Consider the following 19,380-nt stretch of genomic DNA (forward strand, 5'->3'; position numbering starts at 1 on the left):
TATTTAGTGTACAGTGTTCCTGTGTCCTTCTAGTACCCTGCATCTAGCGTTCCAGTTTCATCTAACCTACTCTATGAACAGTGATTGTGGAGTGGTGACTATCCAGCCTGCACCACCTTCACTAAAGATGGGTAAGCAGGGGTTACACGTACTTATATATATATCTTTTTTAATTCTTTATTTTTGCCTCACTCCACTCGTGAGTATGCAACAAATGATCTGTTCATCACATTGGTATACATTAACACAGGCATATTGTTTAGACATTATGTATGGGTAAATACGGAGTGGTGTGAGGTTTTTTTTTATGAATAATTAAGCATGCGGGCCTAACAGGTAGTGTCCAACAAGATGTACACCATACTCTAAGTGCAAGGTAGCTCCCTCCCACAATATAACCATGGGGCATATGTTTCGTAATGTCAAGAGTGGGGAGGGTGGGGGCATCTTGAGTGTCGTGCACCCTCTTAGTAGATTCATCAGGATAGTGTCCTGGTCGGGGTGTATCAATTCCCCGTTGAGTTAACAGAGTTTGTTACAGAGGATGTGGAGGGTAATTTCGGTTGAGTAGGATCTCAGCAATGGATAACTATTCAACCAATAAACATGAACATAGTATTAGAGAATTATGAAGCATTCAGTATGCAGTTCGTCGGCATATTCCTGTGGTCACGTATAGTCCTTCAAGCTTGTTAGTGGAGATATCTCCTGCAGCCGGACTATGTGTCACAGGTCTGTCAGGTTACCGGTGGTCCAGGTGGGTGTTCAGAGAGTGACCTTGGTGTAAAAGACGGGATCCTGGACGGATCCATGTTGCGGAGACGGGAGGTCAATGTGTCCTGTTCAGGTAGCAGCTTCAGGCTGCGCATAGCGTCCTCCAGTTCTTGTGGGTTCTTGGCCCTGTAGGTGCCTCCCTGGTGGGTGAGTATGAGATGTCTAGAGTTTCCCCAGTGGTAGGTCACATCCTGGTCTCTTAGGGTGTGGAGAAGGGGTTTCATAGATCTGCACCAAAGTAGTGTCTTTTTGGTTAGGTCAGGGAATATAAGCAGGGATGAACCTTCGAATTGGATGGGGGTTTTCCCTCTCACTGCTGAAGAGATTAAGGCAAACCATTGCATGGTTTGAAAGCACAAAATAAGGTCCGCCGTGGCAGTGTCAGGGGTGTTTTTTGGTGTTGGTAGCCTGAACATGCCGTCCAATTTAAGTGCCTTTGCCTGTTTGGTCGGTAGCAGGGTGGATATGAGTCACCTTATGTAATGCGGCGTTTCCTCCGTACTCACTATGTCGGGGATGCCCCTCAGTTTAAGGTCGTGCCGTCACCTCGGGTCTTCCAGTTTGTCGACCCTGGCTTCCATTCCCCTCTGGGCCAAGTGGAACTTCTCAAGCCTCCGCTCCACTTTAGTGATTCTGGATTCTTGGCTGCTGGAGGTGGCCTCTAGGACCGTGAGTCGTGTGAGTGCCCCAATTACTGTCTCTTTAAATTGTGCAATGTCAGCTGCTATATTGGAGTGCAGCTCTGTTAGCATGGATTGCAGCATATCTTTAGTAATTGGTTCTTGGCCAGCAGGTGGGGTAGGTCGTACCTTCGGCACTGCTCCCAGCATGGCTCCTCCGTCCAGATCTGTATGGAAGTCCTCGGAGGAGTAAGAGGATGCTTAATCCGGAGGCGCCATATTGGGCCATGCGGTCTGCTGTGCGCGCCGCAGGAGTTCGCCGATATCTCGGCTGTTAGATGCCCAGTCCGACTTGGTTTTTTTAGATTTTCGGCCCATGATTGTGTGTCCACCTCCAGGGTAGGTGCCAGCCTGTTTGCCTCGGTTTTTGCGGGTCAAATTGGCCGTTTATCGCTTGTTCGCGTCGGAGCTCTTTAGACTTTCGTCTGGCCGGGTTCGTTGCTAGCTCCGCCCCCCACACGTACTTATATTTGAATGGCCCTCTTACAATACTGCAACAATAATGACAGATGTATTTCCACAGCAAAACTGTATATGTAAAAAAGTTGGTACATGAAAAATAGCATTAACAGAATTATTATAAATTGTATACTATGATGCAAATTAAAAAAGGTACTAAAACATGATGCAAAAAAATTTGATTTATAAAGGAATGTTGTTCACAACAACCATACAAATGGGTTACATATCAATGTATCTTCTTGTTATTAAACCTAATCAATTGGACTGCTGAATTGCTTCATGAGATTTTCTCTGGAGTTCAAATTGGGTTTAAACATTATAATAAAACATTTTGGAACAAACATGCACACTGTCAAGGCCCAGCTGGAACCCAGGATTGCAAATATCTCCATGGCCACAGTGTACTTGCTCTGAGCACTGAGTGAAGCTGGAATAAAGGAAACCCAGACACTGAGGAAGGCCAGCATGCTAAAGGTGATAAACTTGGCTTCATTGAATCTGTCAGGAAGTCTCCTGGCCAAGAAGGCAACAATGAAACTGACTGTTGCCAGGAGACCAAGGTATCCTAACATGCACCAGAAGGCAGTGGCTGAGCCTTCATTACACTGAAGAATGATAAGTTTGTTTTGGGTCCCTGTGTTCTGTTCTGGAAAAGGAGGAGAGACTGACAACCAAGTAATGCACAAAATAAACTGTACCAGTAAACATATCATAATAATCATATAGGATACCCAATGGTTTGAGAACTTCCTTAGGTTACTGCCTGGCTTAGTAGCTATGAAGGCAAAAACCACCATGATCGTTTTGGCCAAGATGCAAGAGATGCAGAGAGTAAAAACCATCCCAAATGCAACTTGACGCAGAAGACAGTTCTTTGGTTGAGGGTAGCCGATAAAAGCCAAGGAGCTGAGGAAGCAGAATGACAAAGACACCAGAAGGAGACAACTGAGAGAATAGTTGTTAGCTTTCACTATAGGGGTTGATTTAAACTGTATGAAAAGCTTCAGAACTCCAACTGGAACCAAAGAGGAGATGGCGCTTGCAGTAGCCAGCGTAGTGCCCAATGTATCTTCATAGGAGAGATAATCTATAGTCTTTGGAAGGCATTTGGATTTCTCTGGATTTGGCCACATGTCCCATGGACACTGAACGCAGGTGAAAGAGTCTGGAAGATAATATTATATGGAGTGGGATAAACTTACACAAACAAGCATTTATTATGCTGCACATCTTGTGGAAATCAAGCTTTGATTCTAATAAAGATATATAAAAATATCTCTTTATATAAAAAAATCCTCCTATCAGTACTCAATACTAATTTACTTTTTGTTTTTCTATATGTCCATGTATTTCTGTTAGCATAAACCATAAGAACTCGATACAGAATATGCAAGATTCTCGATGCACCAACATCACTAGATCAAGTTGTGACTGCTCAGTGAGTAATTTTTTTTTTAGGTAAATGGAGCACAAGGGGTATATTTTTACTTATTCTGAAGCTATTGACTTGCGTTAGTGCACCACCTTACAATTATTATGTATAATAGAAATATATACACAAATAAAAGCTCACTATTAGGAGTCCTTCATCATCCAACAATATCACTTAACATCTCACATTTTTATATTCACTTTTTAGAGTCACACTTATTCACAATGAATCGTGTGTCCTGAGGGTAGTGAATTGTGATCCCCAACAAAACCCTTTACTACCCTCAGGACACAATATTGTGTAGTTTATATTTGGAAAAAGTATATTTGGACAGCAGCACTAAACTTTAATAACTTTTATTAGTAAATTAAGCTATTAACTTGCCTGTTTGATTTGAGATCTCTCCTTGTGGACAAGGGACACACTGGAAGCAGCAGACAGGTTCTCCTTTTCTAGATGCCTTCCAAAAGCCAGGAGGACAGCTGAGACTGCAGACTGAGACTGGGACCTGGGGGGAATTTTAGGATTCAGTAAGTTCTAGTTTCTGACTAGCATAACTTCCTGGGACAAATGTGTTGAATCAACATCTGGTCCTTTTGAACAGAAAAATGCAAACAAACAAGAACTGCATAAAACAAGCTACATTCTGACAACTACACCAAAACAGAAAAGTAGATGGTATTATTTAAAGGGACACTATAGACCACTAAAGCACTAGAGCGTGCTATTATAATTTTTTTTATTTCATTTTACAAAATTTGCAGATTTTAATAGAATTTGACAGCTTTATTATTCCTCTGGAATATCAGTCAGAGGACCGTTCCTGGTTTGGTTAGCTCAGTGGAGCTATATTTAACCCCTTCAGGACCGCTGACGGTTCAGGACCGTCAGCGGTAAAACGTGCGTTTGGACCGCTGACGGTCCTGAACCGTCATAACGGTCTGGGGCTACTTACCTGATCGCCGTCGGTCCCACGGCGGCGATCAGTGCTCCACTCGGTCCAGGGGGACTGCCTGTCTGCCCGGGCAGTCCCCCCATGGCAGATCAGGACCCCACGGCCATGTGATCACTCGATCACATGACCGCAATAGGTGTCTGTGTATCTGCCTGCAGGGGGACTGTCTGTGCTGACAGGCAGTCTCCCTGCAAGTGAAAAATCCAAAAAATAAAGTAAAAAAAAAACAGTGTAAAATCAGTGTAAAAATAAATAAATAATATGTGTATATATATATATGATATATATACACATGTATTATATCTATATATAATATATGTATATGTATCATATATATAATGTCATATTAAGTGTATTTTTATATTTATATATACGTATATTAATATAAAAATACACTTATATTTAAATTACACACGAATATATACAATATATATATAATTGCTATATATATGGTATATATATATTATTATAAAATACAAATAATATGTTAATAAAAATAAATAACAAAAAATAAAAATAATTTTTAATAATTATAAAAAAATATTTATATATGCAATTTTATTCTAACAGTATTTTGATATATATATATATATATATATATATATTTATATCAAAATATACTTAGAATGTAATGATATATATATATCTATGTATAAATAAATAAATAAAAACAATACGAAATATACATATGTCCATATACATAATTACATAAATAATTTCATAAATATACACGTAGACGTCAAATATATAAATATGTATATATATTAAAATTCTACATGTGTATTTATGTAATATTTTTACCTAATTAAGTAATTTTAATGATTGCAATTTGAGGGACCTGCCTGCCAACCCAGGCCGAAAGTCCAGATAATTTAATTTGCTAGCACTGTGTTTAACCCTGTAACTTTCTATGACACCCTAAAACCTGTACATGGGGGTACTGTTTTACTCGGGAGACTTCGCTGAACACAAATATTAGTGTTTCAAAACAGTAAAACATATCACAGCGATGATATTGTCAGTGAAAGTGAATTTTTTTGCATTTTTCACACACAAACAGCACTTTCACTGAGGATATTATTGCTGTGATACATTTTACTGTTCTGATACACTAATATTTGTGTTCAGCGAAGTCTCCTGAGTATAACAGTACCCCACATGTAGAGGTTTTATAGTGTTTGTGAAAGTTACAGGGTCAAATATAAGGCTTGATTTTACTTTTTTTTTTTTATTGAAATTTGTCGGATTGGTTAGGTTGCCTTTGAGAGCGTATGGTAGCCAAGGAATGAGAATTAGCCCCATGATGGCATACCATTTGCAAAAGAAGACAACCCAAGGTATTGCAAATGGGGTATGTTCAGCCTTTTTTAGTAGCCACTTAGTCACAAACACCGGCCAAAGTTAGCGTTTCTTGCATTTTTAACACACAAACAAATATAAATGCTAACTTTGGCCAGTGTTTGTGACTAAGTGGCTACTAAAAAAAACTGGACATACCCAATTTTGAATACCCTGGGTTGTCTACTTTAAAAAAAATATGTACATGTTAGGTGTGTTTCGGGGATTTATGACAGATAACGGTGTTACAAGGTCACTATTGATACATTTAAAATATATATATATTGAAACAGCAATTTCCTACTTGTATTTATAGGCCTATAACTTGCAAAAAAAAGCAATAAAGCATGTAAACACTGGGTGTTTTTAAACTCGGGACAAAATTTTTAATCTATTTAGCAGTTTTTTTCATTAGCTTTTGTAGATAAGTAAAAGATTTTTCAAGTAAAAGTCCAAAAACATGTTTTTTTTTTACATTTTTCACCATATTTTATTATTTTTTTTAAATACAATATTGGACATAATACAAATAATGGTATGTAAAGAAAGCCCCTTTTGTCCTGAAAAAAACAATATATAACTTGTATGGGAACCGTAAATGAGAGAGCGGAAAATTACAGCTAAACACAAACACCACAAAAGTGTTAAAACTGCTCTGGTCCTTAACGTACAAACATCGCAAAAACAGGCCGGTCCTAAAGGGGTTAAATGGCAGACAATTGCTCAGAGCACCTGCCTTGAAAATACTTCTCATTAAGCTGTAATGGGAAGCCTGTGATTGGACAGCCACAGAAAATCTGGGCGGGATTAGAAGCAGGGCTTGCAAAGTATTCAGACCAGGTATCTGCAGATTTTGCAGAGTTTCTAGATATGCCCTCAATAAAAAAAAATGCATTACTAAATGTGTGCATGTTTTCATTGGGGGCTTATCTACTACATAAAGTTTTAATTTATTTTAATTTTTTTTCATTTGGGCGGTAGAGTACTCCTTTAATACTTTGATTGTACTAAAACTCTAGTTCCCTACTGTATTGTGGTTTTGCAACTCCTATGTTGAAAATAAATGAACAGTTATACAATGTTTTCCGAGTTTTTCCACACTCATAAAATCCATTCAGAGTCTATACAAGTGCAGTGACAAACACAAGTCTTAAGTTTTAGTGTGTTTTATTGGATTGCTGAGTGACAGATCTGCAGGATAAACTACAGAAAACGGGGTCGCTGAGTAATGCTCAGTATAATTGAGTAATTAAGTGTAACTATTTACACAAAACATAATTCACTACTCCAATTACTAGAGTGGAATCTAGTCCCACTCTAATAGAATAAATAGTGACTTTATATGTTTTGAATGAATGATACAGTTTATTGTATGGCCTGGTTTACTGTAGCTAAAGACAGGTTTTTTTTTACTGATATGCAAACCCTTCAGTTTACATTTTGATTTGAATGATATATGTATTATTTATGGTCATACCTTATTGTCTCCAGAGGACCACATGATGGCACTTGTGTTGATGGTGAAGATGTTACCCTGGGGAGCTGCAGTGTCATAGCTGCCCACTTTGACATATCTCATGGCACCACTAGGACTTAGCTGCCAATTTATAATGTCATAGACAGCAGGTGGGTCTCCATTTTCATCAAAGTAGATTGTTCTTCCACTGTTCAGTTTGAACCTCACCTTTTTCACATAGTGAAGGAACTGTAATTCAAGCAATATGAAGACTGAGTTTCTCCATGGTAATAAAAAGATGGCATCTCAGTTGCGATTTTTAATGTCTTTCATTGGTATTTTCTGAAGATAATAAACTTAAAAACATTTCTTGGGATGTGTGGATGGATGGATGGATGATGATAATGTTATGTAGATGAGATATGTGCCTTCCTCACAGCACAGTATCCTACACATAAAAGAAGCATTGAATATAAAACAAATGTATATGCACAGAACGTAATTAATTTTATTTATATATATATATGAAACCAAGAGGGCTGCATTATATTAATTGATTTAATGCTACGTAAAGATCTCATGTGGGATGGGCAAGTAAGAAGCATTTTGCTCACATCTTAGCTTCTTTATACTTAAATTAAATGTTACCTGCCATGGCCTGAAATTCCAAATGTCAGCACACAGCCCATGAGAAAATGGTCCTTCTCCTTTTTTGCAGTTTTTCATATCTTCCAAAGCTTTGACCACAACTTGGATTGCATTGTAGAAGCTATAAGTAGCTCTTAAACTGGATACATCATTGTATGCATTTTGCAAATGTCCTAGATTTTCTGCTCCTGTGCACTCTTTCATGGATGTGTTTAGATATACTGTTTCATTTTTATCAGTCACAAACCTGCAATTGAATGCTTTCTCCCAAAATATCTTTACCCAGTCTCTTCCCAAAGACATGAAGGGATGGATCATATTGAGAAACTCCTTAAGTCCAGGTATTGTTCCACTATGGAGGGCTAAACCGATTGTACCAGAAAGAAGTGTTGAAAAAATACCCAAAGAAGCTACAGTAGATGTTGACCAACCTTCACTTGCAACAAGTATGTTTTGTGTGATGTTCTGCTTTACCATCTCATCTAGAAGAGGAACAATATCAAAGTCGGTGGAATAAATAACCACAACCTTGGCTGTTGATAGTTTCATTACTTTGACTATGTGTGGAGCATTGCGGTTTGGATAACTTGTTAGAATGTTTTCAGTAAAAGCTACACATGCTCCTGCTTTGACTATCTCTTGTCGGAGAAGCTGAATTCCCAGTTGTCCATAGTCATTGTCTGTAGCTACTAATCCAACCCAAGTCCAACCTAAATGCAACACTAGATGTGCAAGTCCTTTAGACTGGAAGGCATCACTGGGAACAGTCCTAAAGAAAGAGGATTTCTCTCTTTTTTCACTGAGGAGGGCACTGGTTGAAAAATAGCTGATCTGTTGAAAAATTAACACTAGGTATAAAATACCATATATTTTCAAATTAAACTGATACTAACAGTCCACTGAACTCCAAAAAGATGTGGAAAGCTTGTGGTGGAACCTACCGCCAATTTCAATGTTTTGTCTTTTTTTGTTAGGGAGTTATGGTAAACAAACATTCTACATTCGACTCCTGAACAAGGACCACCCCTGTACCCCATTAGAACGTTCACACCAGCAACTTAAGTGTGAAACCGAAGGGAAGTAATTAATGAATGCCACCCTTTCGTATAACCGAATGCCATTTTGTCTCCCAAACGTGGGCAGAACTTGGTCGTCGAGTGCTTGGAACTCTTTGGTCATCGAGTGCTTGGAACTCTTTGCGGCTTGGCACTCACACGAACCCCAATAACAATTAGACCACTGCCCGTTCTACATCCCAACCTACTATGCAAATGATGTTCAGGAGATGGGAATTACCGACTAGGGGGAGCACTGGTACACTGAAATTAAGAGAATCCCTTGCATGGTGTTCACACAGGAACCACTGAACAGAGACTGGCCAGGGCACCTATTCACCTGGATCTGTTTTGGGCTATCTCCTTGTGTTCGGCCGGTCAAAATTTTAACCCGGTGGTAATCCAATTCCACCAAACCGATCTGAGTGATATTTGGTTATGTTATACACTCAGATCAGGGCTATCTAGGGGATATATTGTTTGTGGGGTTCCTAGTTATGGTGGGGTACTTTTGGAGTACTGTATATTTTGTATTTTTTTTGTACCTGAGAGATAATTGAATTATAGTTTTTTCTCACACAATTATCTCTCAGGCACAAAGGGAAGGAAAACCCTGGGAAGGAAAACCCTGTATTATTGTGTTGGAGACCCCATGTGCATAAAAACCATATGTGGCCTGAAATAAATCAGTTGACTCCCAGAACTATGTTTCGTCTGGTTACTGGGGGAATGGTTGTCTGCATGTTTTAATGGGTCCAGCCTGGTTGAGAGAAGGAATTAGCAGAAGTAACCAGCCAGGTAACCCGTGGTCCGCTACAAAGCTTGATAAGGTTAATAAAATATGTAAAGTTTAACACCTGCAAATAAATTACTTATTTACCTGGCCTGGTAAATTTTGCAATTTCTTGTTGACTTGAATAGTTCTAAGAAATATATTGTAACAAAGTTAAAGTAGCTGACACATTCCAGATTGACAAATTATCTTAAATAGCCATACATAAGAAGTATCTTGAAATTATTAAGTATTGTTACATATTTATATTCAAAGACTGTAATCTAGTATTGATTTTCTTGATTTGTGTTATGGATACTGAGTAACATACATGCATAAAAGACCATTTGAGCAAATCTTGCCTGTGGGTAATTGTAGATTCCTAGAACATGAGCCACAAGAATTGAGTGTGTGGAGATAGCAGGTCCAATTATGGAAGAGAGAGGAACATCATTAAGACATCGGTAATTTGGGATGACGCTTTCCTGTCCTGTCAACACTTGCAAAGCACCTTGTAGGTCATACTGAAGAACTGCACATGAATCATATGCTTGAAAACCAAGAGTGATGTTCGAGAGGATATGTGGATTTGAATTAATGTCATCCAGAGCAAATCGCAGGGTTTGGAGTTGCTGGTAACTCTCAAAGTGGAACCTTGAAGAAATATAAAAATGTACCATACTTAATGAGGAAAAGAGACATATTTTTTATTTTGACTAAATTAAAAAAATTTGGTTCAAAATATGTTATTGTTTTAATGTAAAGAAGAAAAATACAATGGGTGTTGGGTTTGCTATATCAAACACAATAACAAATAATCACATTTGTAAATTAAAGGGACACTCGTTGAAGTGGTCTCGGTGCAAGCTCCCATCACCCAGCCAGCCACCAGCCAGCCACCAGAGGGACTTCCAGAATTTAAACAGACTTTTGGTCTGTTATCTGATGCTGGATGTCCTCACACTCTGTATGAGGACTTCCAATGTCAGATTTTCCCCATAGGAAAGCATTGAATAATGCTCTCCTATGTGGAGATCCAAATGTGAGCGTGGGGGACATTGGTGGGTGAGGACGTTGGTGGGGGAGGAGCGTCGGCGGAGTTGAGCCAGCGCAGAGGGACATTGGCGCTGGACCCAGGTAAGTAACTGAAGGGGTTATTAACCCCTTCAGTGCTGCGGGAGGGGCCTTGTCAAATGGGAAATCTATAGTGCCAGGAATACTTTAAGCACTAAAACAACTTTAGCTTAATTTAGTGGTTTTAGTGTATAGATCATGCCCCTGCAGTATTACTGCTCAGTACTCTAGCATTTAGGAGTTAAAGCACTTTGTATCTGTTTATGCATCCCTAGACACACCACCTGATTGTGACTCACACAGCCAACATAAAAACATGGTTTTATTTTCAATTAGTGTGTTCACTTTAGAAGTCCTTATCTCCTGCTTTGTTAATTGACCTTAAATTATACACGTATAATTTATAGCAAGCTATTAAGAAAGCAGGAGATAAGAACTTACAAAGTTAGCACACTGTGCAAAATGGGGAAAAACACTTTTTGGGATGTAAGAAGGCAGTGTGAGTGTTAGCCAGGAGTGGTGAGGCTGAGGTGAGACTGCAGGGGGATGATCTATACACTAAAACCATTTAATTGAGATAAAAAATGCTTTGGTGCTTATAGTGTCTGTTCAAAAATATTTGTATATTAATTATCTTAGTCAGTTCTGGATGAAATGGACAAGAACATAAAAGAACAGAATGATAATTATTTGGTCATGTTAAAGTGGAGGTCTCCCATGAAGAAGTCGCAAAGAGTACCAGCCAGTAAAATTAAACATTTTGCAGATAATATTAATTTTGGAGTCAGATTATTAGCTGGACCTGCCATTTTTTACTTGATGGCAGAAAATAGTCAAGAAAAAAAGTCAAGAAAACCTCTCTACAGGAGCGCATTTGCGCGCCCCAGAGGTGAAATGCCAATTCTTTTGCACTTATTGTGTGCATGCTATATTATCTTGTGAGCACAATTTAGTAGTTCATACTCATGAGACAGTTAACACACGCGTACTATCTACTAAATCTTGCCCATGAGGTAATACACAGGGCAGCATGACAGGTGCATTGTCGCCATATGGGCTGGAGGAGCTGACCATTACCTTTTTCCAACCCACACCAATGAAACACTGACACTTTAGGGTATGGGTCAATATGTCCACAGCTTTTATTCATAATATATAATAATAATAATAATGATAATATATAAATAACATAAAAGTCATTGCCCACCCCCACATCCTCAGACATCCATCATTATCATTTTCCACATATCAATTCGCAAGGCAATGACCCATCACATATAACATAACATAACATTGTATAACAATCCATAAGTATAACAAAACAAGATCCAACATTTTCCACACGATCCTGGCAGGGGTATACCTTACCACCGAGCTCGAAACCACCAACATCTTACCAACAGGTAACCAGTCCATATTGAAACAGCCAACTCACTACTCTTGCTCTACGCTTCCTTAAGCAGGCCAGTTACCCCCTTAACTTTCCTTCCACTAGCCCGTCGCTGTGACCAAGCGGGTAGAATAAAACCCAACACTAAAGGGAGGGAGGGAAGGACCAATTCAGCCTGGTAAGTCAATTAGTAATGAGGTGTTATAAAATGGCCTACATTTATATCAGCCTACCCAGAATCCTGATCTGTCAATCACCAACCCCTGCTCCACCTAAGCCCGCCTCCAAGCCCTGTCAAGGCCCCCTCTGCTAAGCTGCGCTTTCTTCTTGGGGCTACAGTACTCGTGCCTCCTATTAGCACCTTTCTTCCTGCTGCCTCAGCTGGCTCTGGTGTTTATTGAGATGTGTTTCATCCCCACTGCTCGCGGCAATCTTCAGAAGCCCACCTTTTCAATGACACAGAGCTGCCTCAGCACATTCTACTCTTTTCTCTCTCCTCATTCTGCCATTTAAAATGCATTGACTTAGAAGGAGGGCAGAGGCAGAAAGGGGCTGATGCTGACAGTTCTATGTCACAGGAGAGGTGGGGTTCAGAGCACAGGGGGATACATAACACCTGATTCAGCCAAGTTATCAGGAAATGTCATCCCTGCTGCCAGGATAAAGTTATCTTGTGTGCATAATTTACCCCCCAATATTATTCAAAGGAGGCTCCAAGATTGCTCCTTTTCCTCTACCCCGTGGATCTTGGTGAATTGATTCTAATTCTTGTTTACCCCATATACTGTGATATGAAATGTAATCAATACTGGGTAGGGGCAAATATTAACTACCCCTTGATTTCCCACTGCTCACACTAATGTCAGGAAACTCAGCTAGCTAAACACAGAAATTCTCTAAAAAAACATAAAATACGAGACTCAAGCTCCCATGTACTAGTGTAACTGATTTCACTATGGATATATTTCTGTTCTGTCCTATTGTAACTCAGACTATATTTAGGACTCATTAAGCATGTGAGAATATTAACACTACAGCTTTCTGTGTTGTTGTTGTCAACAACAAAAAGGTTCTAAGTTCTATAAAATGTGTCAGATATGACCATTGAATTGATTTTCAATGTAAAGGAACTAACACTACAATCAACCTAAGCACTTTAGCTCACTGAAGTACTTTGAGGCTAAATTGTCTATGCCAGCAGGATTATTTTACAAATGTGTCACATTCAAGAGAAAAAAAACTTTCAGTGAGTGAGGGGGTTCATTTCTGTTCAGCTGAAATCACAAGACTAACAGCCTTGTATATTGCAAGGACTTCACATACATAATTTTGCACATGACCATTCTTGTTCCCCCTCTTCTAATAAGACACTACCCATGCATCCTCCTAGTCCACACCTAGTAATGCCCCCTAGATAAGCGTTAGAGCAGTGATTTGTTACATGCTGTTACCATGTTGCTCGCATGAGATGTCCTTGTTATTAGTTAATAGTTGATAATATTTGATTGGTAATTAATGATACTACTCCTAGACTCCCCTTTATGGCATGTTTTTATAAAACCTTTGTTCTGATTAATAAAGATCAGCCATTTTCCAAACTTTAATGCCTCTCAAGAGTGTTCCCAAGTAGGGGGTGGCTTGGTCTAGGTAGAACTGTAAGAACATGGCAGGTAATTCTGGTGATCACTATGGATATACACTGAACAAAACACAGCACTTTTGTTTTTGCCTCCATTTTTCATGAGCTGAACTTAAAGATCTAAGATTTTTTCTATGTACACAAAAGGCATATTTCTTTCAAATAGTATATAATCCATTCACCTCACAGGTGTGGGATATCAAGATGCTGACTAGACAGCATGATTATTGCACAGGTGTGCCTTAGGCTGGCCACAAAAAAAGACCACTCTAAAATGTGCAGTTTTACTGCATTGGGGGGATCCAGGGAGGTCAGGGGGGGGGGGGTCCAAAAACCTGTCAGTATCTGGTGTGACCACCATTTGCCTCACAAAGTGCAACACACCTCCTTCGCATAGAGTTGATAAGGCTGTTGATTGTGGCCTGTGAAATGTTGGTCCACTCGTCTTCAATGGCTGTGCAAAGTTGTTGGATATTGGCAGGAATTGGAACACGCTGTTGAATATGCCGATCCAGAGCATCCCAAACATGCTCAATGGGTGACATGTCTGGTGACATGTCTGGTGAGTATGCTGGCAATGCAAGAACTGGGATGATTTCAGCTTCCAGGAATTGTGTACAGACCCTTGCAAAATGGGGCCGTGCATTATCATGCTGCAACATGAGGTGATGGTCGTGGATGAATGGCACAAGAATGGGCCTCAAAATCTCGTCATGGTATCACTGTGCATTCAAAATGCCATCAATAAAATGCACCTGTGTTCATTGTCCATAACATAAACCTGCCCATACCATAACCCCACTGCCACCATGGGCCACTCGATCCACAACGTTGACATCAGCAAACCGCTCATCCACACAATGCCATGCACACTGTCTGCCATCTGCACTGTACAGTGAAAACCGGGATTCATCCGTGAAGAGAACATCTCTCCAAAGTACCAGACGCAATTGTTGCATCAGCTGTCTGGGTGGCTGGTCTCAGATGATCTAGGAGGTTAAGATGCTGGATGTGAAGGTCCTGGGATGGCGTGGTTACATGTGGTCTGCAGTTGTGAGGCCAGTTGGATGTACTGCTGAATTCTCTGAAATGCTTTTTGAGACGGCTTATGGTAGAGAAGTGAGCATTCAATTCACGGGCAACAGCTCTGGTGGACATTCTTGTAGTTAACATGAAAATTGCACGCTCCCTCAAAACTTGCGACATCTGTGGCATTGTGCAGTGTGATAAAACTGCACATTTTAGAGTGGCCTTTTATTGTGGCCAGCCTAAGGCACACCTTTGCAATAATCATGCTGTCTAATCAGCATCTTGATATGCCACACCTGTGAGGTGGATGGATTATTTCAGCAAAGGAGAAGTGAGGGGAGGGGCATTCAGCAGTTTTAACATGCACATATTCAGAGTACAATTTTCACATGAGTAGTGTACTAAGCTCTTATTTCAGACACTAGCTAGCTTGTGCATGTCAATGATTCAAGGACTGTAATGTTACATAAGATGGTGGATAGAAGGATTATACAGAGTGTCTATATCCCGGTGGGAGTCTATGGATAAGTTACATTTGTTGTATCACTTAAAAATAAAGACTGATCTGAGGTTATCTAAAGCAATTGATAGAGGATAGTGGTTACAAATATCTAGGGTGTACCGATATCCATGAGCTCCACACCTCCCAAGCATCAATGGTGGTTTGATGAGGAGGAAAGTGGTTTTCATAAATGTGCTCTTTGTCTATCTCTAAAAGCAAATTAGAACTGGATGGAGCCAACTGGGATTTGCAAGCACGTGCTATTAAGTATTGGGCTGTCAATAAAAGATGGTGAATTAGCTTTTGTATGTGACTGGGTATGTCAGTAGGTAGATTCATTAATATGTATGCTAAGGGTTGGAAGAGGAATGAACAACTTTTTGATACAGTTCCAAAATTGTGCAATTGGCTTGCACTGCCATCATATATGTTGTTCAGTGCCGTTGTGGGAGTCACATCTCCAGCACTGTAGAGAGGTAGTGGGAAATGTTTTAGTAAGTCACACCGGCACCATATACCACAAAGAGCAATTTTAGTGGTGACTGTACAATGTACAACAGCCATCAACAAAGGCATAAGTTGTAGAGCAGTACTCTGTACAATGGCCATAATGAAGGAGTTACTAAAATCTGGGTATATTTCAGAAGACACAGAGACAAGATACCTAGATCTAAACAAGAAAAACTCTAACTAAGCAAAGTAATAAAGAGTAATGTTTACAGAATTTACTACAGCATTACATATACTCTTACATTGTACACTTGGTTCTTGGTGGCTTTCTGCTGAAGAGGACCTGATGGTAGACGTTTCCAAGATGCAGAGGTAACAGCACACCTATTGTTATATCCCCAGACTGCAGCATCCCACTGAGCTCTGTGATGGGCAGTCTGCATTGATGGTCTTCAGAGTAAAACACTGGAATGAGGAGAAACACGATCAAATGCCAGATTGCCTTATACAGAAAGGCCATGATGAAGTGATATGCCAGACAGAATCTGCAAATACAACATGTCAAAAACATGATCATCTCGATGACCCCTTTGATTGTCCATATATCAACAATGTTTCCTGTGATAACACATGTAGATATGTTAGACTAATTGTAGACTGAAAAGTGATAAAATTCTGTCACAAAGAGTACATGCAAAATACACATTTGTGTGTTTATGAAACAGTCATAGAATTAGAAGTGGAAACCTCTCCTATGATAAAAAAATGTGTATTAAAACATAATAAATTGAGGATCTAGAATTAGAGATAACGGTGTACATTTTGTAGATTTTATTACAAACTGTTAATATTTCTTAACTCAGGAGAACACTGGCAGGCAAGACAGATGTACATACAGGGGACGTAGGCTGCGGTCTCACTGTACCACACTTGGCTGAAGAAAAGCAGTGGGAGGTGTGTTGGGATATCTGATACCACGCCACTGCCCCATTGAAGCAGCAAGAAGGAACTGTGCTATCCGAGCATAGTGTGGGCTTGTGTTTGGTATGATAGCCCTGCAGTTCTGATGCTCTTCAAGCTCAGACCTTCCACCAGGGATAGTTCCTTTGGATCTGGGTTTTGTGTGAAAAAAACAAACCTATTATTTTTCTTTGTACTTGTATTAATGCCTCAAATATCTTACTAGTCCCTTAAATTCTCATATGTAACATATCAAATAGATGCTATTGCATCATATTGAATCAGATGTAAAGAAACACTTAAATCACTGTAACAACTGCAGACTCTAGGGGTGTGTGTTTTTTTTTTAAACTGCTTAGTAGTGAAGGAGTTAACTGTTTCTGTTTCTCTTATCTGTTCTCCATAAAACATCATGTGTGCTAGCTGTGTATAAATTGTTTACACAGTAACAATCTTCATTTACATAAGAACCAATTGTATACTCAACACAAAGATATAAAAACAAAAAAAGAAAAACAGACCAAAATTATCTGACATCATCAGGTATGGAAGAATATAGCTATAAGACTCAAAAGAGACTGTGTATGTGCCTAGATGTTAAACGGAATGCATTATGTAGCTATAGGACATGGTCAGGTTACAGAGAGTGCAGAGTTTCAAAGAACAGCTGGAGAGAACATTGATGGACCGACCTGCTGAATAACATCTCTTGAAGGCCAAACAGGAACAGTCAGCCTGGGAACTGTAATCAAAGGAATAGCACAGTAATTTGATAAGGGAGATTCTGAGCTTTTACAACTAGAATCCTCCCCTTGCCTTTGTTCCATTCTCTTAATGGTGCCAATTATTGTATTTGTGTCTACCCATTGTACAGATCTGCGGCATGTGTTCTCACTTTATAAACAAATGGTCCACGTAAACATCTGCGTCTGTGGAGATATAAAAACGGTTTTCAGTGACAAATGGTTGTGGAGGGAATTGTTAGTAATACTAATAGGAAAGGCATTAACAATCCCATAATTATCATTCTACACAGGTGCTTGATAATGTCCTTCTACTCCCAAGTTCCTCACTCATAGCAGATACATGAAGATACTGAGCTTTCTGAGCTGTTTTAATAAGTGGACCTGTCAAGCTTTCGACTCATGAGTGACTTTATCCAGACGTAACAAATACTTCTTCTGTGCTGAAACATTAATTATTTAGTTGGACAGTTCAGTATAATTAAATTCTTACTTCAGTGTTTTTGTAGATTTTGAATTTATGTAATAAAGAATAATTAATGAGAGAATAGCAAGCCACGTTTATTGGGAATCTTTTAAGGTTTCTGTGTTCATGGCTTAACACAGCAGTGTTGAAACATTTCATACTTGCTGACATTTCTTGCATTACTTTGCAAATCTTAAAGACAGGAACTCTGTACTCACCAGAACCCAACATTTTACTGTGAGTGTCATTATACTTAATTGCTCTTTAATTGAGTGGTTAGTCACAGAATGTTTAGCCATAGAAAGGCCAGCAATTGAATACGCAGAATGGGCTGTGATCGAATTATCAAGCTTGATCAGTGACTGAATGAACAACAACAGAATAGTCAGAATACTGAGTGAAACAAAGGTTCGTAAAAGAATAGTACATCACACAAAAGTCAGTATCAGAATAATCAAAAATAGAGAAAAGGTTCGCACTCAATCACATATTCACAGGGTGCTAACTGAGTATGGGTCAGGATACCCCATAGAATATACCTCAAAGAAAAAAAATCACCTGTACCCAGGTCTTTATCAAGCTTGATAAAGACCTGGGTACAGGTCGAAATGTTGTGGATCCATTAAAGCTGTTTGAAACGTGTCACAGTTTCAGAATAATGATCAAACAAAATGGGCAGTAACACAGGAATCAGATAGTCAGTGACTTAACCCCTTAAGGACCAAACTTCTGTAATAAAAGGGAATCATGACATGTCACACATGTCATGTGTCCTTAAGGGGTTAATGGTCAGTAAAAGAATGATCAAGGACTGGATAGTTAGTTAAAGAATGGTCATTTTGATTAACAAAATATTCAGTGCCTGAATGGTTGATGTAAAGGATTATTATTATTAGAATGGCGATTCATAAAGTTACATGATTGGTCAATCACAACATACTTAGTAACAGAAGATTATGGAGGTGGCAGTGACAGGAATTGTATACCTTAGTGACTGTATCTGATTCTCTCTCTTCACAGTGTGTTGTCAAACAAGTCCTTTTTATAAAGATGATTCCCAATTGGATGTTCCTGTACGTGGTCCGTAGAGAGATTTTAAAAGGAAGATAATTTACCATAAGTATGATACCAGTGGGATCTACACCATACGGCATGGCTTTATCAAACTTAGAAAGTAATTGCATGGTCAATTTAACTGCTCACTCGAGAATCAAGCCAATTATGAGAAAACAGATAGATCCTTCGGTAGTAATATTTGCAATAGATAGATATATACATACATAAGGAAATAGGCGGAGTATAGTTGGTTTTCAGGTATAATATTGCTGCAAAAGACAAAATGACATGGCCAAAGCCTAGTGCAATATAGTTTGGTCTAAAATAGACAGATATGTGATTCTAATGGTATGGTACTCACAAAGATGGAGCCAATATAGGAGGCTCACCACAGGCACAGGTGGGGAAGTTGGAAGGGACCCCACTCCCTTGTGTTGTATTAGGAGTCTTCTTGTTGTCTAATAATTCCACTGCACATGAATTCCAGGGTCAGGAAATC

At 39.2% G+C, this 19,380-nt stretch overlaps 1 protein-coding gene across 1 annotated transcript; it reads right to left on the bottom strand.

Annotated features, from left to right (window-relative positions):
* Positions 1–2,167: 2,167 nt before the first annotated feature.
* On the bottom strand, positions 2,168–12,062 carry LOC134601900 (extracellular calcium-sensing receptor-like). Its single transcript, XM_063446405.1, has 6 exons — positions 12,010–12,062; positions 9,935–10,226; positions 7,746–8,576; positions 7,119–7,346; positions 3,733–3,862; positions 2,168–3,081 (listed from the first exon to the last, which is right to left on the bottom strand). The coding sequence occupies exons 1-6, from the start codon at positions 12,060–12,062 to the stop codon at positions 2,168–2,170; spliced, it is 2,448 nt and encodes an 815-aa protein (XP_063302475.1).
* Between the last annotated feature and the right edge of the window lie 7,318 nt (positions 12,063–19,380).

Source organism: Pelobates fuscus, chromosome 3 (genome assembly GCF_036172605.1).
Source record: "Pelobates fuscus isolate aPelFus1 chromosome 3, aPelFus1.pri, whole genome shotgun sequence".
NCBI lineage: Eukaryota > Metazoa > Chordata > Amphibia > Anura > Pelobatidae > Pelobates > Pelobates fuscus.

What these genes read in the sequence shown, in the direction of transcription:
- LOC134601900 (XM_063446405.1), bottom strand. Translation starts at nt 12,062, where the DNA reads ATGGACTGGTTACCTGTTGGTAAGATGTTGGTGGTTTCGAGCTCGGTG. An exon ending in GAATCTACAATTACCCACAG is followed by an intron (nt 8,577 to 9,934) that starts GCAAGATTTGCT and finishes ATTTTTCAACAG; the next exon opens with ATCAGCTATTTTTCAACCAG. An exon ending in AGAGATCTCAAATCAAACAG is followed by an intron (nt 3,082 to 3,732) that starts GCAAGTTAATAG and finishes ATTATCTTCCAG; the next exon opens with ACTCTTTCACCTGCGTTCAG.